General features: G+C 32.8%; 1 protein-coding gene across 1 annotated transcript; it reads left to right on the top strand.

The window, feature by feature from the left end:
- Positions 1-276: 276 nt before the first annotated feature.
- LOC133321715 (GTP-binding protein REM 2-like) lies at positions 277-23358 on the top strand. Its single transcript, XM_061530797.1, has 5 exons — positions 277-319; positions 3070-3158; positions 8799-8979; positions 14981-15114; positions 23185-23358. Exons 1-5 carry the CDS (start codon positions 277-279, stop codon positions 23332-23334), a joined length of 597 nt encoding a protein of 198 aa, XP_061386781.1. The 3' UTR covers positions 23335-23358.
- The last annotated feature ends 4007 nt before the right edge of the window (positions 23359-27365 follow it).

Below are 27365 nucleotides of genomic sequence, written 5' to 3'. Positions count from 1 at the left end.
TTGTTTAGTATCACCATTAGCACATTAGAAGGGGTAAATATAACGCTGATCGTCATATTTACATGCCGTTCCAATTATAGTCAAGGACGGCAACTATATTTTTCGATGGTGATGGAATGATTTTTTTAGGGAATTATAAGTTAATTTTTGTCTATTTTACTAGTCACTCTAGAGGCCACAATTATAAGTCGAACATTACAACAAAATTGTGGCCATATTCAGCAGGTCCAAGACCTATCTGTGACAAAATTACAAAATTTTAATGCTAAGGCGTAAATGTTCACCACGGGAAAACAAGATTCGGAAAATATAAATCAGAGTAAGAAAGACGAGCTGTTGTCCTCTCATCGGTCAAGAAATATTCTCCAGGCAGGGAATATATATTCGCAGAAAGATAGTGTTCCGTGGTAGTTGGGTACGAATTAATATGCGAATATTTATCGTCAACAATTAGAAACTTCGATAAGTTGAGCCGATTCAAAATTCCTTAAAACGATAAGGACCTTTATATGTGAACCATGAACCATGACATAAGGGTGCGATACGAGGGTTACTATGTATATTTCTGTCGATAAGTTCAGCGGCGATGTTCATTCAATATTCCTTATATCAGTAAAGGCCTTTATGAGAGCTGAATCGATCTAGACATGTGTGTCCGTCCATCTGTCCATTATAATTTGTAAACACGATACAAGCCACAGTTATGGACCAATCGTCAAGAAATTTTGCATGTAGGATGGGTTCTGGTCAGTGAAGACCCCTATTGTTTTTTTTTAAAGATCGGTTAATATTTAGGGGATGAAATGGACCAAAAACATTATTTTTGTCTGATTTTCTGGGCGCTCCAGAGGCCACAATTATGGCCTAAACATTGCATGTTTTGATAAAGATCGGTCAATATTTAGTGGACCAAATGGACTCATAAATTGATAGTATATCCAAGAGGAGTTATTGCCTGTGGGAGTTACACATAAATATTTACAGCTGCTTACGTATTTAGATATTATTTAATAAACCATTACCATACTAGAGGTCGGAAATCGCTTTGAAATTTTCCTTGAGGATCCAGGAATGGTCATGGACAACGCATGTAATTTTCGGTGATGATCAGATTAAAATTTTGGGATGAAGTTGACCGAAAACTAAATTTTTTCGAGTCAATATATAGGCCACAAGCCGAAAACCACAACACAACCCACGGTGAAGGGAATCTGGACAAGTAATTAAAGGGATGTATTTAATATTGGGATGTTCGGAAAATATGTCGGTGTAAGGAAGATGTGCTGTTGATCTCTAATCGGTCAAAAGGGTGCAAATATCACGAAATATTGACCAGGCTCGAAATAAACATACGCAAAAGTTAGAGTTCCGTGGTAGTTGTGTAGGGTATCATATGGTCGGCCCGTCCGACTATACTGCTCCGCTCACTGTTTTTAAATATCGAAAACGGGACTGTAAATTTTTATGGAGGATATATCAATATGTATAGAAAATATTCTGCAGAAATATTTATCATCCTGTCCGGAATGTCAAATTTCAGTCAAATCAGTAAAAAAATTATTTTAAAAATGTAAGGAAAATTTAAAAGTCGGACGGTCGGCCAATATGATGCCCTAAGCACTTTGTACGTATACATACAAGAGATGCTCATATGTACAATATCCAGTTGTTAGTACAGACATGGGACCATTGAATTAGAATCGGACGAAATTAAATGTGTGAACAACACAGATATTGAACAAATTTAAAACAACCCATACACATAGCATTCTGAAACCTATGAAAAATGACATGTCAATCGGACAAACTTGGGTGTACCATTTATATAAAATCGAGCAATATTATGTATGGGAGCTATATGCAAGCAACCATTGGTATGCTGCAGCAATATTTGCATTATATATATTTTACAAAATTCAGTACACCTATTCTAGGTTTGAAAAAATTTTATTTATTTGTTACACCATTTAGAAGAAATCAGATGAAAAATATATGGAAGCTATCCTGAACCGATTTCAATCCAATACGCTATGCTATGCTTCATGGTAGGCATAAAAACATAGGCTCCTCGGTGCACCATTTGCATAAAATGGGACGATACTATATATCGGAGCTATATCTAAATCTGAACCGTGCCAAATTTTATCCAAAAATACATGGACGGACGGGCAGACAGAAATGTATAAATCCTTTTTCTGTTACCAACATATGCACAAAGACATAATACCCTGCACCACAGTATGATGAACGGTATAAAAGTATGGGTCATATTGAAATTTTGTTAACCTCCAAAAAACGGAATGTCAAATTACAGTTGCTTTGTTGGGAACTGTGCAAAAATATTCAAAATTCCGAGAATGGGATAAGGCCTTTATCTGACGGTTAAGGCAAAACCTTTATCTATATTGATATTTTTCTGCATAGCCTCCAAAAACCCGGATTACCAAATTTTAGTCACTGACTATGACAATATCTCTGTGAAAGAAATCATATCAAATTATAGACCCTCAGCCTGGGTCTACATTCAAAAAATAATGGTAGAGGTAAGCATTAACCGAAATGTAGACCTATAAAGAACATTTTTTTTTTTTGCGAAGAAAAACAATAATCTCAAATAATAGTCACATCGGTAGGAAAATAACCCTAGGACCATAGAATTATCTAAAATTGGACGAGTTCTGCAAGTGGAAGTTATGTCAAATTTTAGTCGCATTACATTATGGCTCAATGACAGGGTTTTGAATGACTTTTTGCCATAGAAATTTGCCATTGGCCCCATATTGGATCGATTAAAAATTGCGAATAAACCCTCCAACACATAGCAAGTGAACGGTACTGTCTCGGTTCTTTTTCAAACGAATATTTCGAGATGTTGCAAAATAATCTTTAATTTTATATTCACTCCATCTCATGTGAAGGTTATAGAAAATCTCTTATCAAAAATGTTATACAAAATATTTTATTGACAATATTTACTATACAAAATATGTAAACCGATAACTTCAAATGTATCTTTTTATTGATTCGAATAATAATTATCTTCTTCCTCTTCCTTTTTCTCTCTTACAGAATGTGACGAAAATGAACAAAACATTTCAATTATATTAAATAATATTGAATCCGAATTGAAATTTAGAATAAATCAACGTGAAACAAAGGTAAGTTTATTAAAAAAAAATTACAAAAAAATACTATGAGTCTTTGCAGTCAACCCCCTCATTTGTTTAAAGCGGCAATATAATAAAAAAATTGCACAAAAAAAACACAAATTTGTCAACAATAAAAACAGAAAATTTGAAAAGTTTGTCGCCATCAAAATATTTCCTAGTTGTGTTCTTCGTTCTTCAATATTTTTCTCCATTTGTTTTTTTCTCAGATGCTAATTTTATGTGATTGACATGCATACATAGACTGGCAGACAAACATCTTTGCCATTTCGAATTTGTGAAACACACACACAGACTCACAAACAAATGTGTGTCAGTATTAATCTATTTTTAATTACTGTGTTTTCTACACACACACTCTCGCAGGCATCTGCAAAGTGAAAACAAAACTATCAATAAATTTATGATGACAGCGAATTTAAAAAAAATACAAAAAAATAATTGTTAAAATAGCTTTAAATAAATTCGTCGAATTTGTATTTAGCAATAAATTAAAATTTATGGATTTCATAAAAACTAAAAAAAAAACGAAATGGAAAATAGTTTTATCACTTTGATTTGTTTACAATTTGTACCACGCGAAAACTGAAAAATCATAAAACACATATAATTGCATAATTTCAAAGTTGTTAACCCCTAATGACCTTAAACTTTTCTTTTGATTCCCATGGGGCATTGGAAATTAAAATTGGGTGACCTCCAAATCTATTTTTATACCCTTCACCACACTGTGGTACAGGGTATTATATATTTCTGCATATGTTTGAAACAGGCAAAAATAATCCAGATAGACCTTTCAGAATATGCATAGAATCACTTTCTGAGTCGATTTATGTATGTCCGTCCGTGTGTCTGTCCATTTTAAATTGTAAACAAAGTACAGATCGCAGTTTTGATTCGAATTGGATGAAATTTGGCACAGCTCATTTATTTGGCCCAAGGACGAACCCTATTGAAATTGGAAAAAAACGATTCAGATTTAGATATAGCTCCCATATATAATTTTGCCCGATTTAAGGTAAATGGTGCACCAAAATTTTTATATATCTTTCGATTTGCACTAAATTTGGCGTAGCGTACTGAATTGAACCTAGAGTGACATCTGCTAAGTTTCATGAAAATCGGTCCAGATTTAGATATAGCTCCCATATATAGTTTCGTCCGATTTTATGTAAATGGTACACCAGAGACCCTATATGCCTTCCGATTTGCACGAAGATTGGCATGAAGTACTAAATTGAGCCTAGAAAGATGTTCCCTGAAAATCGGTCCAGATTTAGATATAGCTCCCATATATAGTTTCGTCCGATTTTATTTAAATTCTGCACCAAAGGCCCCATATATCTTCCATATATAGTTTCATCCGATTTTATGTAAATGGTACACCAAAGTCCCTATATGCCTTTCGATTTGTACGAAATTTGGCATGACGTACTGAATTGAGCCTAGAGTGACGTCTGCCATGTTTCGTTAAAATCGGTCCAGATTTAGATATAGATCCCATATATAATTTCGTTCGATTTTATGTAAATGGTACACCAAAGTCCCTATATATCTTTCGAATTGCACGAAATTTGGCATAGCATACTGAATTGAGCCTAGAGTGATGTTTGCCAAGTTTCGTGAAAATCGGTCCAGATTTAGATATAGATCCCATATATAATTTCGTTCGATTTTATGTAAATGGTACACCAAAGTCCCTATATATCTTTCGAATTGCACAAAATTTGGCATAGCGTACTGAATTGAGCCTAGAGTGATGTTTGCCAAGTTTCGTGAAAATCGGTCCAGATTTATATATAGCTCCCTTATATATTATCGATTGATTTTAAGTAATTGATGCACCAAGGAACCAATATATGGCTGGTAGGAACTAAACGTACTGAAATTAGTATAACCTAACCTGTGACAAGAAATCGGTTCATATTTGGATATATATTTTCATCCGGTAAATGGTGCATTAAACTCCTCATGTTTTTCAGATTGACATGAAATTTTGCTCATCGTACAAAATTTAGCATAGAATAGCGTAACAAACGAATGACATGTTTATGGATTAATCTTAGTCGATTCACATTTAGATAAGTATTACATATTTTAGTTCATCCAATTTCATGTTAATGGTCCTGTTTAATATACCCATAGTGGTGAAGGGTATCATATAGTCGGCCCTGTTCGACTTTACTACTTTCCTTAAAAAAAATCGTACAATTTTTTTTTAAACAAATTCTTAATTAGTTTTCCAATAAAATCATTTGCAATAATTTATTCGGAATTTTTGCTCCAATAAAAACGTTTTTATTCCAAAAATATGTTTTTGTATGAAAAATAAAATTGTGGGGAGAAGGTACCACAGATGGTGGACCTGGATACTGACAGGAATTGTAAAAATATTACGATGACTATTTAATGGACCATATCGGATATCAAATAATTTGATATTTTATGGGGGAGGTACCAGAAGGGGCGGACCGATTGATTCCATCATGCATTTTATTGTTTTTATTTTTTGGAAACCCCATTTTTATTTGGTAACCTGCAACATGGACCCCAAAAAAACGCACACACAAACATCTTAATGACGTCTTTATTCTAAAATTGTCAAACAAATTGGAAACACCCCCCTTCGAAAAAAAGTACCCACGCGAATAAAATTTATTTCTTAAAAAATAGTCTATTCTCCCCCTAAGCTCTTGTTCGTGTAGGCAACTACTACACCCATACATTGTTTTCTGGTCCCATAACAGGCATAGTTTTCATCCGACAATCATCTTGCATTTTAAATTAATATCCAAATGGATGGGGTGGACGGACATGCCATTTGTCATTTCATTTGTTGTTGTTGTGATGACTTTGTTGTGCACATTATTTTATAATGTTTGCATGTCTCTATTTGTTTTAGTAGTTGTTGTTGTTAAAATATTCATAATTCTCTAAGTGCTGCAAATTGTCCAGGTTTGCAGTGGAGAAGAAAGATTTCAATTGTTCTATACACTAACAGAGAATGGACTGAGTATATTAAGTTTTCTAAAATGTTTGTAATTATTTGAAATATAATACAAAATTCAAGACTTAAAAAATATTTTGTACAAAACCAAAGGCTATTTTTTTATACCCTTCACCACACTGTGGTACAGGGTGTTATGTCTTTGTAACAGGCAATAGGAAACGAGATAGACACATGGTTGCTTTTGAGAATATGCATAGAATCACTTTTTAAGTCGATATATGCATGTCCGTCCGTCCGTCCGTCTGTCTGTCCATGTTAAATTGTAAACAAAGTACAGGCCGCATTTATAATCCGAATTGGGTGAAATTTGGCACAGGTTACTTATTCGGCCCAAGGACGAACCCTATTGAAATTGGGAAAAATCGGTTCAGATTTAGATTGGTGCACCAAAGTGCCTACAAATCTTTCGATTTGCACGAAATTTGACATAGCGTATTGAATTAAGTCTATAGTGATGTGTATTAAGTTTCGTGAAAATCGGTTGAGATTTCGATAAAGCTCCCATATATAGTGTCATCCGATTTGAGGTAAATAGTGCACCAATGTCAAACAGCGTACTGAATTAAGCCTATAATAATGTGTGCAAAGTTTCGTGAAAATCGGTTCAGATTTAGATATAGCTCCCATATATATATTTGCTTTGAAATTTGGCCGATTTAATGTAAATGGTGTACTAAAGTCCCTATATACCTTTCGATTTGCACGAAATTCGGCATACCGTAATGAAATAAGTCTAGAATGATGTGTGTCAAGTTTCCTGAAAATCGGTCCAGATTTAAATATAGCTCCTATATATATTTTCGTCCGATTTTATGTAAATGGTGCACCAATGTCCCTATAAATCTTTCGATTTGCACTAAATTTGGCACAACGTACTGAATTAAGATTTAGATATAGCTCCCATATATCTTTTCATCCGATTTCAGGTAAATGATGCACCAATGTCCCTATATATCTTTAGATTTTCAAGAAATTTGGCACAGCGTACTGAATTAAGACTATTATAATGTGCGCTAATTTTCGTGAAAATCGGTTCAGATGTAGATATAGCTCCCATATATATTTTCATCCGATTTTAAGTAATCGGTGCACAAAAGTCCCTATATATATTTCGATTTGCTCGAATGTTGGTATAGGGTACTGAATTAAGTCAAGAATGATGTTGCAAAGCTTCGTGAAATGATCTATAGCTAGGCCGATTGACACAACGTACTGAAGTAATATAAATTAGTCTCTGCAAGTTTCCCTGAAATCGGTTCAGATATACATATATAACAAACACGCGACATCTGTTAGGATACATATGTAGAATATACCCAAAGTTGTGAAGGGTATCAAATAATCGGCCCAGTCCGATTTTACTACTTTCCTTACTGGTTTTTATTTTAATTTTTTTTTTTTTTTTGTGTGTTGTGTTTTCGTTGTCAGCTATCGTCCTCTGATGTCCATTATTTGTTTTTCTGTGAACATTTTTCGCATTTGGCTCATAGCCAATTGTAATTTTTCTTCATGGGGGATTGTCTCTCTGTTCATTGCTCGCAAAAGAACAGCAAACACACACACGCACACAAAATTAAATCGTGACCATATAATCGGAAAGAAAATAATAATAATTTCAATTTTTTGTTCATGAATCCATTTGGTTTTTTTCGTTTACCGGTAATCAAAATAAATGAAAAATCATAGAACATGAATATGAAAATAGTTGGCGACACGTAAAACCAAAGTGTCACTGCAGAATGGTAGGATACACTTTTTTAAAAAATATTTTTCAGGATCGATAGAAGGGTGAATTTAAAAAAAAATATTTTTCACGAATCGATAGAAGGGTGAATTTAAAAAAAAAATATTTTTAAAGTAACAAACTTGCGTGGATTAAACGGATTTTATAAAACAAAAATATTTTTTTCAAGTACCAAAAAGGTTTGTTTCTTAACGAAAATATTTTTTTAAGTACCAAACAGATATGGGTTTTAAAAAGGGGTGTTTTTTTGAAAACAAATATTTGTTTCAGGTGTAGATTTTTAAAAAATATTTTTTCCGAGACCATTAGTGACGTGGTTTTTTTAAAAGCATATTTTTCAAAGATCAACACAAGTCTGCATTCTTTAAAAACTATTTTTTTGCACTTTCCCGAATTCTTGTCCTTTGGCAACCACCAAAATTTCCTTTTCCCAATACTTTTTTCATCTAAATGACCAAAAACTTGTAAATTTAATTCAAAAAGAACCCCACATAATTTATTACCATTAACAAATTGCAACCCAAACCACAAACCCGATATAAAATCGAAAGACAAATGACTGGCCACGAAAATAACAACTGAGCCCTGAACATCTCCGCAAATGACAATTGCACGCGAATAGCCCAAAGAAAAGGCACAAAACGATTTATCCTTAGGGGGAGCTGGCTGCAAATTAATATCCTGCCGAAAAATGCTTTTGTTGACAATAACTTAATTATTTTCTAATTTCTCTTCTTGTATTTTTCTTTGTTTTCTTACAAAAAAATTTCTTTTCCCCAAAATCATTTCCGTTGACGAAAATCACCTCCGCCTTCGACACCATCACCACAAACAACTACAACGACAACACCAACATATTATGCAACAATCCAAAAAGGACGAATTGGAAAAAGCCGATGCCTTCTTGGTTGTCTACTCCTGTGTCGATAAGGAATCATTTACACGCGCCAAAAATATTCTTGCCCATCTGCAAGACATGGATTTAATTAGGACCCGGCCAATTATATTGGTGGCAAATAAAATTGATTTGGCGCGGTCACGTGCCGTATCAGCCCAAGGTAAGTCAAAAGAAGAAGAAGAAGCAGGAGGAAGAATGTTGAAAAAAGATGCTTGAATTATTTAAGATAATAAATAAATCTCAGAATATTCCATTGGTATTCTTCAATGAAGTGAAGAGAGGAGACAACATTTTTTTGGTTATGCATAATGAGCCAAGAAAATAATTATTAATTATGAAATAATTAGACTAATAAATATATATAATTGTGTGCAGATTTTTTGTTTGGGAGGGAATAATAAATATACTGAATTAATTATGAGAATTAGGAATGGAGAACTTCGAATGGACTACCAAAAGAATAAAAACAAGTTAAACCAGTAAGGAAAGTAGTAAAAGCGGACGGGGCCGACTATATGATACCCTTCACCACTATGGGTACATAAAATAGCATTATTAACATGAAGTTGGATGAAATAAAATATGTGATATTTATCTAAATGTGAATCGGACTAGATCTATCCATAAACATGTCATTCGTTCGGGACAAAAGTATGAAAATCGACTTCAAACAAATAACAATAGGTCATCCGTTGGGCTATGTCTGTACTTCTAGAAAACGTAACTACGTTGTTCTAGACTCAATTTTGTACGTTGTGCAAAATTGTATGTCAATCTGACAAACATGAGGAGTTTGATGTACAATTTACTTAAAATCGGACGAAAATATATATAGAAGCTATACACAGGTTAAGGTCACAGGTTAAGTTATACTAATTTCGGTACGTTTAGTTCCTATTAGCCATATATTGGTTTCTTGGTGCGTCAATTACTTCATATCAGCTATATCTAAATCCCAACCGATTTTTACGAAACTTGGCACAAAAAATTTTGGACTAAATTCAGTACGCCATGCAACATAAGAACTTTGGCACATTATTTAAATTAAATCGGACGAAAATATATATATATATATATATATATATATATATATATATCTGAAACTTGGCAGACATCGCTCTACGCTCAAATCAATACGTCATGTCATATTTCGTGCAAATGGAAAGATATATAGGAACTTTGGTGCACCATTTACATGAAATCGGACGAAACTATATATGTGAGCTATATCTAAATCTGGACCGATTTTCATGAAACTTGGCAGACATCATTCTAGGCTCAATTCAGTGCGTTATGCAAAATTTCGTACAAATCGAAAGATATGTAAGGACTTTGGTGCGCCATTTACATGAAATCGGAAGAGACTATATATGGGAGCTATATCTAAATCTGGGCCGATTTTCACAAATTTGGCAGACATCATTCTAGATTTAATTCAGTACCAAATTTGTGCCAAATTTCATGCAAATCGAAAGATATGTAGGGACTTTGGTGCAACATTTACATTAAATCGGAGGAAAATATATATGGAAGCTATATCCAAATCTGGACCGATTTTCAGGAAACTTAACACACATCATTCTAGACTTAATTCATTACGCTGTGCCAAATTTCGTGCAAATCGAAAGATATATAAGGTATTTGGTGGACCATTTACATTAAATCGGGCGAAACTATATTTGGGAGCTATATATAAATCTGGACCGATTTTCTGGAAACTTAACACACATCATTCTCGACCTGATTCATTATGCTATGCCAAATTTCGTACAAACCGAAAGATATATGGGGACTTTGGTACACCATTTTCATTAAATCGGACGAAAATATATATGGGAGCTATATCTAAATCTGGACCGATTTTCAGGAAATTTAACACACATCTTTCTAGACCTAATTCAGTACGCTGTGCCAAATTTCATGCAAATCGAAAGATATAGAGGGACTATGGTGCCCCATTTACCTTAAATCGGACGAAACTATATATGGGAGCTATATCTAAATCTGAACCGATTTTCTCGAAATTTGGCAGACATCATTCTAGACTTAATTCAGTACTCTGTGCCAAATTTCATGCAAATCGAAATATATAGAGGGACTTTGGTGCCCTTTTACCTTAAATCGGACGAAAATATATATCGGAGCTATATCTAAATCTGAACCGATTTTTCCCAATTTCAATAGGGTTCGTCCTTGGGCCAAATAAGTGACTTGTGCCAAATTTCATCCAAATCGGATTATAAATGCGACCTGTAGTTTGTTTAGAATTTAACATCTACAGACGGACAGACGGACGGACGGACATACATAAATCGACTCAGAAAGTGATTCTATGCATATTCTCAAAAGGAACCGTGTGTCTATCTCGTTTCCTTTTTCCTGTTACAAACATATGCACAAAGACATAATACCCAGTACCACAGTGTGGTGAAGGGTATAGAATGCCTTAATTTCTACCGGGCCGAACTTTGTATACCCTCCACCATAGTTACACGGATAGTTACTTGAAATGAAAATATAGGGAACATACCATAAAAATATACCGACAATTGTACCAAGTGATTGTTGTAAACCATACAAATTTCAAAACCCCAAAACACAGGTCGATATTGACAACGCATGGTAGGGCGGAACATGTGTATAAAATCCTCAAAATACTGTAATTTCACGCTAAATATTAAAAATACCGAAAACCGGTAGGTATCATTATATAAGGAACCTAACAATGTTTTTATCTCGATACCCTCTGTAAGTAGAATGATTAGAACATATGGCTAAATCGTCTTAAAATTCCATACTTTGTAGGGTATAATATATCGCCTACACTATGGTGGAATACGTCTATAGACAGACAATCCCAAAACGCGTAAGAAATCAGTTAACTATTTTAATATAAACCAGTAATGAAAGTAGTAAAGTCACAATTTCAATAGGGTTCGTTCTTGGGCTAAACAGATGAGCTGTGGCAGGATTCGGTTGAAAAAGGCACGCAAACCCTCCCCCAAATAATGAGGGTGCCTCTATATGGGGCTACCCGAAAAAACGGATCTGGTCCAAAGAAACATGGGGTCTAACACCATTACTTCGATGAAGCACATTTGTTTGTCGTATCAACTTGTATCATTAGCCATAAGGCTGAGGGTATAAAAATTATCAATATTGGTCCACTTGTTATGGGTAGAACCCATATAACATTATCAGAAATTATCTTGAAGGCTGACATACATATTTACATAACATTATCAATGTGGTCCATGTCCATACAAGGGTAGCGCCTAATCGTCAGTATATTGTTTAGTTTTTAGTCAGATATTCCGATTGTAGAAGCGGTATCTTTGAATTTGTCCCGCATTTTCGGATTTTTTTATACCCTGCACCACACTGGTACAGGGTATTATGTCTTTGTGCATATGTTTGTAACAGGCAAAAGGAAACGAATCACTTTTTAAGTCGATTAAGAATCACTTTTTAAGTCGATTTATGTATGTCCGTCCGTCCGTCCGCCCGTCTGCCTGACCATGTTAAATTGTAAACAAAGTACAGGTCGCATTTATGAATATTTATGGATGAAATTTGGAATAGGTCACTTATTTGGTCTAAGGACGAACCCTATTGAAATTGGGAAAAATCGGTTCAGATTTAGATATAGCTCCCATATATCTTTTCGTCCGATTTAATGTAAATAGTGTACCAATGTCCCTATATATATTTCAATTTGTACGACATTTGGCATAGCGTAATGAAATATGTCTAGAATGATGTGTGTTAAGTTTCCTGGAAATCGGTCCAGATTTAGATAAAGCTCCCACATATATATTTTCGTCCGATTTAAGGTAAATGGTGAGCCAAAGTCCCTAAATATATTTCGATCTGCACGAAATTTGGCACAGCGTAATTAATTAGGTATATAATGATGTGTGTTAAGTTTCCTGAAAATCGGTTCAGATTTAGATATAGCTCCCATATATATTTTCGTCCGATTTTATGTAAATGGTGCACCAAAGACCCTATGTATCTTTCGATTTACACGAAATTTGGCATAGCGTACTGAATTGCGTCTATAAGAATGTGTGCAAAGTTTCGTGAAAATCGGTTCAGATTTAGATATAGCTTCCATATATATTTTCGTCCGATTTAAGGTAAATGGTGCGCAAAAGTCCCTAAATATCTTTCGATCTGCACGAAATTTGGCACAGCGTAATTAATTAAGGCTAGAATGACGTGCACTAAGTTTCGTGAAAATTGCTTAAGGGGACCCCCCATTCTCGGGGTCAAAATTTTTGTTGATATAATTCGAATCTACACTGATTAAAGAATGTCTCTACAAAATTTCAAGTGAAAATCTCAAGAACTCTTGAAGATATAGCCGATTTATTGTGTCAGCATCAAGTGACGGCTGAAGGGCTTCTCAAACTTTAAACGCGTTTTTCTCTAAACATTTTTTTGCGAATGGCGGGCACGATAACTCAAAAACTAATAATCCAATCGGTTCCAAATTTTGCAACGTTTCTCTGGGAGTGTATAGCTCTCGTATGAACTAGGATAAAGCCAATCGGTGAAGATCTTCCTTATTTTTTAACTTGGTATTTGGTAAAAAATCGGCGATTTTCCAAAAATATTTTTTCAAAGGTCCACCATTTTGTTAATTTTAGAGCGATGTCAATAATCCTAGTTCATACGAGAGCCAGACATGTACTCTTTCTAACGCGGTTGGAATTTTCGGATTCCGATGTTCCAGTGAGGAGTTATCGTGCCCGCCATCAAAAATAAGGATTTTTCTTTAATTACAAAAAACAACAACAAAACAATAACAAAATTTTTTTGTAAATTATTTTTCTTCTCTTTTAAATCTTCAATTATATATGTGCAAAGTTACAAACCTTAACAAGCATTTGTATTCATTTACCAGCCCATTGAAAATCTTGAAAAATTAAAATCGAGAATGGGGGGGTTCCCTTAAGATTTAGATATAGCTCCCATATATATTTTCGTCCGATTTTATGTAATTGGTGTACCAAAGTCCCTATATGTCTTTCGATTTGCACGAATTTTGGTAGCGATTAGAGGTCAATAGCACTTCTTCCTTACACTGACATATTTTCCGAATATTACCAATATTCAGTACAGCGCTTTTAATTAATTGTCCAGATTCCCTTCACCGTGGGAAAACATAAAAAAATAAGTATTCGGTCCACTTCATCCCATAATTATAATCTGATCATCACCGGAAGTTAAAGGCGTCGTCCTTGACCATAACTGGAACCTCATAGAAAATTTATAAGCGATCAGCGCTATATTTCCACCCTTTAGTGTGATAATGGGTTACTAAATAATATCTGAGTACGTAAGCACCTGTAAATATTTAAATGTAACTCCCACATCCGAGTACATACGACAACATAATTGGTACCAATTTAAAGGTCAGCCCCTCCTCATGGATATACTATCAACATATCGGGTCTATGTCCTTCAGGAGTAATTATATACGCTATAGAATACAAATTTTGTCATTTTTCACACAAAAGTCGGGGTCCATTTGACCCGCTAAATGTTGACCGATCTTTATCAAAACATGCAGGCTTGTTCTTTGCCCCGATCGCCTTCTCCATGTAAAATTTCATGATGTTCGGGCCATAATTGCGGCCTCTGGAGCGGCCAGAAAAATAGACAAAAATTTAGTATTTGGTCCATTTCATCCCCTAAATATTAACCGATCTTTACAATAGGGGTCTTCATTAGCCAGAACCCATCCTACATGAAAAACATGAAGATTGGTCCATAACTGTGGCCTGTATCGTGTTTACAAATTATAATGGACGGACGGGCGGACGGACACACATGTCTAGATCGACTCAGATAGTCGAGATATGACGATCGGTATACTTAAAGGTGGGTCTAGGACCAATATTTCGCGGCGTTACAAACTTTTGGGGCTGCCCAAAGCTATAATACCCTGACAACATAGTTGTGTAGGGTATAATTACTTGGAAAAATTACTTTTTTTAATGTTAAGCTACGTCCGTCTGTTACAATTTTAGGAGAATTTCTTGTTTATACCCAAAATGATAAAGGATATCATCGGACGGGGGACTATGTCCGACTTTTGTAATTTTCTTATTGTTCACTTTTGAATTAATTCACCATACCTCTTCCCCTTTCAGATGGTAAATGTGTGGCCTGTACGTATGGAGCGAAATTCATTGAAGTTTCGGTGGGCATTAATCACAACTGTGATGAATTACTGGCGGGTACACTGACTCAGATACGCTTGAAAAAGGAACAAAATCGCATACAGGTAAGATAATCTAAAAAACTTAAATGTCAAATGGATTTTCAGTTGCTTTCAAAGAGGATTTTAAAAAATTGTTTCAAAATTCTATAAAAAAAAAAACAAAAGACAAAATCTAACACACACAAAACGTGCTATAAAAAATGCATTATTTCATTGTGCTTAAAAAAACTTAACAAAAAATAATCACATTTCACCCATCAAGTAGTTGAATTGGCTTTAAATGTTAAAAAAATGATTTTGATTTTTATTTCTTTTGTTCAATTTTTCTTGATTTTTTAAAACTATTATTTTTTTATATATTAAAAATATCATCGTTTTTAATTTTTAATTTCTCCATCCACATTACTTTATCACTTTAGCCAAAATCGAAAAAATCCAAAAATAAATCAAAAGATAAACACAATAACACGAATTGTGACAATAGAAATAATCATGAAAATAATGACCAAGGCGAAAAATCATTGAATGATAAAAATTCTGAAGTAAATATGGTGAGTAAATGAGAAATACAACAACAACAAAAATAGATGGTCCCTGATATATAATAACAAAGAGATTGTTTCCTATTTACATATATATTAAAAATTCCCCAAATTTTAAAGATACATAGTTTATTCCCTCATGATATATTGATGTCAATCCAAATATTTACTTCTCCTCCAAGAACGTATTTTTTTAATTGACACCCCTAAAAGTATGCCACAATTTTGTTTATTATAACCTTTAATTTCCCCAAATGAAATCACTAATTTTAAATAGTTACTTTTCGAAAGTTTTAAAAGATTTTCCTCCACGGAATTCATTTAAAAGTATTATTCCCTACAATTGTAAAATACTATGTAAAATATTTAATACAAATATATTTATTGCAATATAACGATATCCCTTATGATAATATATTTATAAAAAAAAAAATGATACAACCCCACTTAAATGAGTGTATTTATTGATCCCCAAATCCATAGATGGTTTTATTCGAACTTTTTATTATACTCTTCATGTTCATTATGTATTAATTTTATTTATGTAAAAAATATGTGTATCACTTTAATTTACTTATTATTTTATTTATTTTATTAATTTATTAAAAAAATGCAACAATTTTTTATTTTATTCCAAGCCGGAGATTTTTTCATAAGATCCTCATAAAATTAATGTTTTTGCCATGAAAAAAACTAATGAAGTAGTCGAGGATTATTTTCATAAAAGACTGGTCCTTAGTAACCGAGATTTTTTTAGAAAAGTGAATTTTTTTATACAACGAAGAACATTTTTCTATAGAAAACCAGTAAGAAAAGTAATAAAGTCGGACTGGGCCGAGTATACGATACCCGTCACCACTTGGGGTATATTCTACATATATATCCTAACATATGTAGAATATATCTGAACCGATTTCAGGGAAACTTGCCAGAGACTAATTATACCCTACACAACCATGTTGTCAGGGTATTATAGCGTTGTGCAGCCCCAAGAGTTTGTAACGCCGCGAAATATTGGTCCTAGACCCACCCACCTTTAAGTATACCGATCGTCATATCTCTACTAGCTGAGTAGATCTAGACATGTGTGTCCGTCCGTCCGTCTGTCCATTATAATTTGTAAACACGATACAGGCCACAGTTATGGACCAATCTTCACGAAATTTTGCATGTAGGATTGCTTCTGGCCAATGAAGACCCCTATTGTTTTTGGTAAAGATCGGTTAATATTTAGGGGATGAAATGGACCAAAACTTTATTCTTGTCGGTATTTCTGGTCACCCCAGAGGCCGAAATTATGACCCAAACACAGCGTATTTTTTGCATGGAGAAGGGGATCGGGCCGAAGAATAAGCATGTCTGTTTTGATAAAGATTGGTCAATATTTAGCGGGTCAAATGGACCCTGACTTTTGTGTGAAAAATTACAAATTTTGTATCATATAGCGTATAGATTTACCCCTGTCGGACATAGACCTGAGAGGTTGATAGTATATCCAAGAGGCGTGGTATCCTTTAAATTGATACCAATTATAATGTCTTATGTACTCGGATGTGGGAGTTACACTTAAATATGTACATGTGCTTAGGTATTAATATATTATTTAGTAACCCATTACCACACTAGAGGGCGGAAATATAGCGCTCATCGCTTTGAAATTTTCCATTAGTATCCAGGTATGGTCAAGGACAACGTCTATAATTTTCGTCGATGATCAGATAATAATATTGAGATGAAATGGACCGAAAACTTAATTGAAAGCCGAACATCACAACACAACCCACGGTGATTTGTTGACCTCTAGTCGGTCAAAAGGGTACAAATATTGCGAAATATTACCATAGCTCAGAATGTAGTGCCACAGAAAGTTAGATTTTCGTGGAAGTTGTGTAGGGTATCATATGGTCGGCCCCGTCCGACTATACTGCTTCGCTCACTGGTTTATATTACCTCAGTACGTTGTGCCAATCGGCCTAGCTATGGATCTTTTCACAAAACTTAGCAACATCATTCTAGACTTAATTCAGTACCCTATACCAAAATTTATGCAAATCGAAAGATATATAGGGACTTTGGTGCACCATTTACATAAAATCGGACGAAAATATATATGGGAGCTATATCTAAATCTGAACCGATTTTCAGGAAACTTAACACACATCATTCTAGACCTAATTAATTACGCTGTGCCAAATTTCGTTCAGATCGAAAGATATTTAGGGACTTTGGCGCACCATTTACCTTAAATCAGACGAAAATATATATGGGAGCTATATCTAAATCTGGACCGATTTCCAGGAAATTTAACACACGTCGTTCTAGGCTTAATTCAGTACGCAATGTCAAATTTCATGCAAATCGAAAATATAGGGACTTTGGGGTCCCATTTACCTTAAATCGGACGAGAAAATATATGGGAGCTATATCTAAATCTGAACTGATTTTCACGAAACTTAGCATACATCATTATAGACTTAATTCGGTACGCTATGCAAAATTTTGTGCAAATCGAAGGATATATAGGTCCTTGTTGCACTATTTACCTGAAATCGGACGAAATTATATATGGCAGCTAAATCTACATCTGAACCGATTTTCAGGAAATTTAACACACATCGTTCTAGGCTTAATTCAGTACGCTGTGCCAAATTTCGTGCAAATCGAAGAATATATATGTGGACTTTAGTACACCATTTACCTAAAATCGGACGAAAATATATTTGGGAGCTATATCTAAATCTGAACCGATTTTTCCCAATTTCAATAGGGTTCTTCCTTGGGCCAAATAAGTGACCTGTGCCAAATTTCATCTAAATCGGATCATAAATGTGACCTGTACTTTGTTCACAAAAATACATGGACGGACGGACAGACGGACATGCATAAATCGACTCAAAAAGTGATTCTATGCCTATTCTCAAAAGGAACCATGGGTCTAACTCGATTATTTTTGCCTGTAAGAAACATAACATACATAATACCCTGTACCACAGTGTGGTGAAGGGTATAAAAATTATCATTTACATTAAAAAATTGGTATCCTTGCCATGACCTTATGGACAAAAAAAATCATCCTGACAGACTAGGACATTTTTTATTCATTGAAGAAATATAGAGTCACTGACAAAGAATTTTTTACTATTGAAAATGAAAAGACATATTTTTCCCTATATAAAAACATTAAAAACACTTGTCCTCTGTAAAAATCATTAGCATTTGTTCCTATTAAAAATGGTGCTCGCCACATGAGAATTTGTTTAATACAAAAAATTCTCATTCAGTCCTAGTGGACTGGGGAATTTTTAGCAGTAAATGTTCCCTGTCGAAAAATTACCATCACTAACAATTATTTTTTCTGTAAAAAAAACTTCGTCTATTGTGATACCATAGGAAATAAAGCGATCCACAATGTCAAGTTTTTTTAAGGCGAAATTTCTAAGTCTTAGAAGCTTCGATTTCATATCCTTTAAGACCCTTTCTAAATTCCCTAAATCAGTTTCCTTATTTAATTTTTTGTTTGCAAATATTATTCTTAAACATTTCATTTCACCCACATAAAGAATCTATCCTTAGGCAAATAAAAAAAAAACGAAAAATAAACAATAGGAAAAAATGTTCTCAAATGTCAGGTCATCATTGAAATGGTCAGTCCTACTTGAATATCTGGTTAATGGCATTCTAAGTGTTGTTCTCAAACACTCGCACTCACACACACACACACCGAACGCACACTTTCCTGCAAGACATTCAACCTTTGGCACCATAACCTTTCTATTACTTTTTTATTTTTGTATTTGCAAGTCAGCAGTTTATCTACCCTCATAAGCGTTCATAATTCAGGTCAATAGCACTTGATATGCGTACTTATCAATTTTTTTTCACTTTCGATTGATTGAATAAAAAAAGAACAGTTATAATTTTTTTTCAATTTCACAATTATTTTTTTTTTTTTTTTTTGAGATTTTTTTGTATTGAATATAAATATATGTAGTCCACTACGTTTCTTTTTTCCATTTTTATTATTAGGCATCTCATTGTATGTAGTTTGAGTAATGTATTTTTAATTAAATTATATATTCAATTATATTCATGCATACATATATTGAGTAAATTGAGCACACAATGTTTTTCCCCACTCCGCTGTACATAAATTATATGTTTACATTTTTTATAAATTTAATTAGTTGTATTTTTATTGAAAAAAATAGATTTGAATTTAATTTGACTAATTATACAATAATATAGAAGAAAATTATAATTTTTTTAACTTTAATATATACAGAGGTCGAGAAAGCCACTATTAATTCTTGAATAACAATTTTTTCTTAGCAAATTTTTTTCTTACAGAAAATTCCTCTACAGATTTTTTTGTATTGAAGAAAAAGGATTAGTTTTTCCATTGCATCAAAAAAAATCTATTGAAAATATCCTTAGTACTTATATTTTTCATAAAAACTCCGAGCCATTGAGGATATATTTGTCTATAGAAATAAATTGTCACGGTTTTTTTTTTAAGAAAAATGGTCCTCAGTAGCAGAAAATTACCTACAGTAGCCGATTTTTTCTTTAAAAAATTGTCATCAGTATCATGACAACTTTTTCCACGAAGGAAAAATTGTCATTGTAAAAAAAAACAATTTTTCTATAAAAAAATTCTTTCTAACAACTGAGAATTTCCATAGAAAACATGGTTCCTCAATAGCTGAGAATATTTTAATGCCACTGAAAAATAGTTGTCCTCTGTAACAGAGGGGGTTTCCCACAATATCATTTGAGGATATTGGATATCTGTAACAAGTGATTTTTCTATATGCTTCACATTTTTTCTGCAAAAAAAATCAGTGACTGAGGTCTGATTTTTATACCATCCACCACACTGTAGTACAGGGTATTATGTCTTTGTGCATATGTTTGTAACAGGCAAACGGAAACGAGATAGACACAGGGTTCCTTTTGAGAATATGCATAGAATCACATTCTGAGTTGATTTATGCATGTCCGTCAGTCTGTCCATGACAACTTGTAAATAAATTACAGGTCGCATTTATGATTCGAATTATATGAAATTTGGCACAGCTCATTTATTTGGTCCAAGGACGAACCCTATTGAAATTGGGAAAAATCGGTTCAGATTTTCATATAGGTCCCATATTTAATGTCGTCCGATTTAAGGTAAATTGTGCACCAAAGTCCCTATATATCTTTCGATTTGCACGAAATTTGGCATAACGTAATGAATTGAGTATATAATGATGATTGCTAAGTTTCGGAAAAATCGGTTCAGATTTAGATACAGATTTTAATGTAAATTGTGTACCAAAGTCCCCATATATGTGTCGATTTGCACGATACTTGGTATAGCGTAATACTTTACATATAGAATGATGTGTGCTAAGTTTCATGGAAATCGGTTCAGATTTAGATATAGCTCCCATATATAATTTCGTCCAATTTAGTGTAAATGGTGCACCGAAGTACCTATATCTCTTTCGATTTGCACGATATTTGGCAAAACGTACTGAATTGAGGGACATCTGCCAAGTTTCGTGAACATTTGTCCAGATTTAGATATAGCTCCCATATAAAGTTTCGTCCGATTTTATGTAAAAGGTGAACCAAAGTCCCTATATATCTTTCGATTTGCACGAAATTTCATATATCGTGCTGAATTTAGTCCAGAATGATGTATGCCAAGTTTCATGAAAATCGGTTGAGATTCAGATATAGCACTCTATCGATTGATTTTAAGTAATTCACGCAATAAGGAACCAATATGTGGCTGATAGGAACAAAACGTACTGAAATTAGTATAACATAACCTGTGACAAGTTTCGTTGAAATCGGTTCATATTTGGGTTTAGCTTCCATATATATTTTTGTCCGATTTTCCAAACTCCTCATGTTTGTCAGATTGACATGAAATTCTGCACAACGTACAATATTTATCATAGAATATCGTAGATTCGTTTACTAGAATTACAGACATAGCCCAACGGATGTCCTATTGATATTTGTTTGAAATCGATTCACATACAGTCGATTTCGATTTACATACAGTCGACCTCGTCCGACTTTACTACATTCCCTACTGGTTTCTATTGAAAAAATACCTCAGTAACTGAGGTCTGATTTTTTTCCATTGAAAAACTGAGATTTGATATTTTTCTATAGACCAATTTTGCTATAGAAAAAAAATTAGTCGCTGAGAAGATACCTCAGAAACTGAGCCCGATTTTCTCCTTTGGAAGAAAATACCTGTAATTGAAGTCCGTTTTTTTTTTCATTTAAAAAAAATATACCTGAATCTTTGAGATTCTACAAAAAATACCTCTGCCCTTATAGTCTGATTTGTTTCTATAGAAAAATATACCTCCAAAAATTACGCATTTTCTGAGGTCTTCTAATTTTTTTTTAAATCCACGCCTTTGCTGAGGCCTCCGAGAAATATATATTTTTTTAAAACCCACGCCCTGTTGGGAATTTATTTTCTATATAAAAAAGACCACAGTGACTAAAAATCGATTTTTATAGAAAAATGGCTCAGCCATAGAGGATGAGATCTTTTTAACCCTTTCAGTGTTTTTGTCGAATATATCCGACATTTAAGGGAACCCCACCCATTCTCGATTTTAATTTTTCAAGATTTTCAATGGGCTGGTAAATCAATACCAATGGTTATTAAGGTTTGTAAATAATTTACAAAAAAATTTTGTTATGTTGTTGTTTTTTGTAATTAAAGAAAAGTCCTTATTTTTGATGGCGGGCATGATAACTCCTCACTTGAACATCGGAATCCGAAAATTCCAACGGTGTTAGAGAGAGTACATGTTTCTCGTATGAACTAGGATTATTGACTTCGCTCTAAAATTAACAAAATGGCGGACCTTTGAAAAAATATTTTTGAAAAATCGCCGATTTTTTACCAAAAATCAAGTTAAAAAATAAGGAAGATCTTCACCGATTGGCTTTATCCTAGTTCATACGATAGCTCTACACTCACAGAGAAACGTGTAAAAATTTGAAATCGATTGGGTTATTAGTTTTTGAGTTATCGTGCCCGCCATTCGCAAAAGAGAAAAACGCGTTAAAAGTTTTTAGCCGTCACTTGATGCTGACACAATAAATCGGCTATATCTTCAAGAGTTCTTGAGATTTTCACTTGAAATTTTGTAGAGACATTCTTGAATTAGTGTAGAATCGAAAAAAATAAAAATTTGACCACGAGAATGGGGGCGATTTTTCGGTTATCCTATGTACCGTTACTATTGATGTTTTTGTTTTTGCTGAAAGACAGATGAAATTTTTATTCCGGCAAAAATTTTTTTTGACACTGAAAGGTTTAACAAAAAATCGGTAGATGGGATTGGAATTTGTTTTTTATAAAAAAAATGTTGTTTATTAATGGATCACCTTATTGCTATGTTTATAGAAAAATATCTGTCCTTAGACTGATGATTGTTTAGATAAAAATGGTTCCGATGGGGCTTTGAACGACCTCTCTAAAATATTTACTTTTTATTTTATTTATATACATTTAAATTCTAAAATTAATATATTTTGTTTTTCTCTCCCTTTTTCCCTATTCCCTTAGGGTAATCGTGACACCTCCCCCTCACCGGCCCATTGGTATAAGAGTCGCAGTGTGATGATGGCCAGCATGAAGGCGCGTCAAATGTTAACATGGCTGCTGGGCAAAGAGGATTCCAAATTTAAAAATTGTGAAAATCTGCAAGTTTTGTAAATAAAAAAGAAAACAAAAGCAAAACAGGAAGAGATGAACCGAAAAAGCCCCACAATAAAAACAACAATAATAAATATATAATTATGGAACAAAAATTAAAGAAAGTATGAATACAGGAACCAAACAACTAACAACAACAACAAAGAAATGGAACAAACAATTATTAAGGAAAGTAGGCCTTGCTGTAAGAAATACACAAATGTTAATTTTTTTATATAAAATAAGGTTTCCAAGAAAAAACATAGCCCCAAAATAATAAATAAAGTAATTATTTTTTTGTAAAATAATTTTTACAAAATATTTGATTTTTTTGCTTAATTTATATAAAAAAATTTAATATTATTAAAAAAAATTACAAAACAAAATCTTATAAAGTTGTAAAAATAATATATTGAACATTAAGCCTGATAATCAAAAATTAAATCAAATTTAATTTAAAACCAAAAAATATAAAATAAATTGAAATTGGTAATATGAATAATTAATCAATTAAATATAAACAATATAAAAAAATTGAATTAAATGCTAAATGATTTGAAAAAAAAACAATGCATGGGGAAGACAAACAATGAGGTGTTTAATGGGTTGAATAAAATATGTTGGCCTCTCAAATGCCGTCATTTGTTGGCCTCTGACCCCTTAGTTAAATTATACATTTATATATATTTTTATGTTTATAATGCCATTTAAAAAATAAAATATGAAACTATAATTATACAAAAACAGAAACAATAATTATTCAATTGTATCATTATTGTTAAACAAAAATAAATAATTAATTATACAACATACAAACAAACAAAAAAACTATGCAACATTGTGGATCCAAAAAAATAAATTAAATTTTACTGCAAATATTTAAAAACAAAATCAATAAAATTTTTTCAATCATATAAAAACGATATAGTTTTTACTTGCTATAATATTATTAAGTATAACAATAAAAAAATATAATATATATAATAAAAATTAAAAAAATAACAATACCAAAGTTAAACGAACAAAGTATTTATGTTATTAATAACAAAACAAAGCTTAATTTAAATAATGTCAAATAATTAAATGAAAAAAAAATTAAAAAAATATATATTTAGTATGTAACTTATACATATACATTGAAAAGGGAAAAAAAGAAACATATAAACTATTTCTACTAAATTTCGTACAGTACAGTTTTTCTAGAAATGTACAAATTTTCAAAATATATTTTTTTTTAATTTCAAATATATTTTTTAAATGTTCTTAAAAAAAAAATATTAAGACATGTTTTGTGTTAAAACGGTGAGATGGATACTTTTTTAGACAAGGAACAATGTCTACACCCACTGTACAAATAATGATTTAAATCGGTTTTGCCAAGGTCCTCTAACAAATATATTTAACCAGTAAGGAAAGTAGTAAAGTCGGACTGGGTCGACTATATGATACCCTTCACCACTTTATGTATATTGTATCAACTTGTGTCAAAATTTTTTTTTTTTTTTGATTTAATTCGATTCTACACTAATTCAAGAATGTCTCTACAAAATTTTAATTGAAAATCTCGAGAACTCTTGAAGATATAGCCGATTTATTGTGTCAGCATCAAGTGACGGCTAAAGGGCTTCTCAAACTTTAAACGCGTTTTCTCTTTTGCTATGGGCACGTTAATGTTCAAATTTTTACACGTTTCTCTGTGAGTGTATAGCTATCGTATGAACTAGGATAAAGCCAATCGGTGAATATCTTCCTTATTTTTTAACTTGGTTTTTGGTAAAAAATCGGCGATTTTCCAAAAATATTTTTTCAAAGGTCCGCCATTTTGTTAATTTTAGAGCGAAGTCAATAATCCTAGTTCATACGAGAGCCAAACATGTACTTTTTCTAACACCGCTAAGTTAATTTCAATCGGGGAGATTTAGAATCGTTTGCGTACAATGGGACAAATTTATGGAAATCGATTTATAGCAAAATGGATTGCTCAATCAGACACCCGTTCGAAATATATATGGTTCGTTGTGCAATTTTTTTTTGCCAATCGGACAAACATTAGGAGTTTGTTGCACCATTTACCTAAAATCGGACGAAAATATATATGTGTGACCTATATCTATATCTGAACCGATATTCTCGAAACTTAACACACATCATTCTAGACTTAATTTAGTACGCCATGCTCAATTTTGTGAAAATCGAATGATATATAGGGACTTTGGTGCACCATTTACATAAAATCGGACGAAAATATATATTGGAAGCAATATCTAAATCTGAACCGATTTTCACGAAACTTAACACACAACATTCTAGGCTTAATTCAATACAATATGCCAAATTTCGTGCAAATCGAAAGATATATGGGGACTTTGGTGAACCATTTACATAAAATATATATATATATATATATTGGGAGCAATATCTAAATCTGAACCGATTTTCAACGAAACCTAATATATGTAATTCAAGGCTCAATACAGTGCGCTATACCAAATTTCAGACAAATCGAAAGATATATCGGGACTTTGGTGCACCATTTCCATAAAATCGGACGAAAATATATATGGGAGCTATATCTATATCTGAACCGATTTTCACGAAACTTAGCACACATAATTCTGGACCTAATTCAGTACCCTGTGCCAAATTTCGTGCAAATCAAAAGATATATGGGGACTTTGGTGCCCCATTTACCTAAAATCGGACGAAAATATATACGTGAGCTACATCTAAATCTGACTCGATTTTCTCCAAACTTAGCACACATCATTCTGGACCTAATTCGGTACGCTATCCCAAATTTCGTGCAAATTGAAAGATATATGGGGACTTTGGTGCCCCATTTACCTAAAATCGGACGAAAATATATATGGGAGTTATATCTGAACCAATTTTCACGAAACTTAGAACACATCATTTTGGACCTAATTCAGTACGCTATGCCAAATTTCGTGCAAATCGAAAGATATATAGGGACCTTGATGTCTATATCGGACGAAAATATATATGAGAGCTATATCTAAATCTGAACCGATATTCACCAAATTCAATACGGTTCGTCTTTGGGCCAAATAAGTAACTTGTGTCAAATTTCATCCAAATCGGAACATAAATGCGACCTACAGGCGGACGGAAGGACATACATAAATCGTTTCAGAAAGTGATTCTATGGATATTCTCAAAAGGAACTCGGTGTCTATATCGTTTCCTTTTGCCTGTTGCACAAAGACATAATAATACACCCCGAAGTTGAGGGCTTCTAAAAATATTTAAAAAAAAATCTACGCCTTTGTTAAGGTCTTCTATAAATATTCAAAATTTGACATTTTATTGCGTCAAAATAGGTTGAGCAATTTTAATCCATGTTATTTGTTTTCAGCACAATTTTGACAATTTTGTGGAGAAGGTACCAGAAGGAGAGGACCGATTTTCCTCATCTTCAAACATAATTTAAGTTTGAATGAAATGTTACGATGTGTACAATTTGGATTAAATCGGACATTCCATTCGCTTGATATTGAATTCAGTACTATGTGTAGTCTTGTATCCTTGCCTGTAAAATATTTTCAAATATTAAAAAATGTTTAAAAATTTTAAATGATTTTTTAACACAAAACTGTTTTTTTTTTTTTTTTAATATAAAGAGGTTTCGTAACTTTCCTTTCTCATTAAAAAATACAAAGTCAATACGCTCAATTAAACTGAAGTCCCATGAAAGTGAATATGTATGTACATATGTATTTTCTCCTTTTTTTATATATACGTAATAAACACACCCACACAAAAAATTGCTTCCAAAAAGAAATACATGTATACAAACTTGATTTGGTTTACATATTTATATATATTTTTTTATTTATAAATATATATTGAATGTATTTCCTTTTTTCAGTTGATTGCAAATATATATATATATATATATATATTATTTTTGAATGTGAATATTTTTTATATTTTCTTTGTATAAAAAAAAATATAAAAAGCCGATTACTCATCAAAACAGAATTTCCAAAGTCTTCCTTAAGTGCATACGTTGTTTCTATTTATTGGATTTG

The sequence above is a fragment of the Musca vetustissima genome, unplaced genomic scaffold (genome assembly GCF_032173495.1).
Source record: "Musca vetustissima isolate MV318-11 ecotype Yass unplaced genomic scaffold, APGP_CSIRO_Mvet_v1 utg2233, whole genome shotgun sequence".
NCBI lineage: Eukaryota > Metazoa > Arthropoda > Insecta > Diptera > Muscidae > Musca > Musca vetustissima.
The sequence above is the reverse complement of the archived record's forward strand: the minus strand, read 5'-3'. Positions and strand labels throughout refer to the sequence as shown.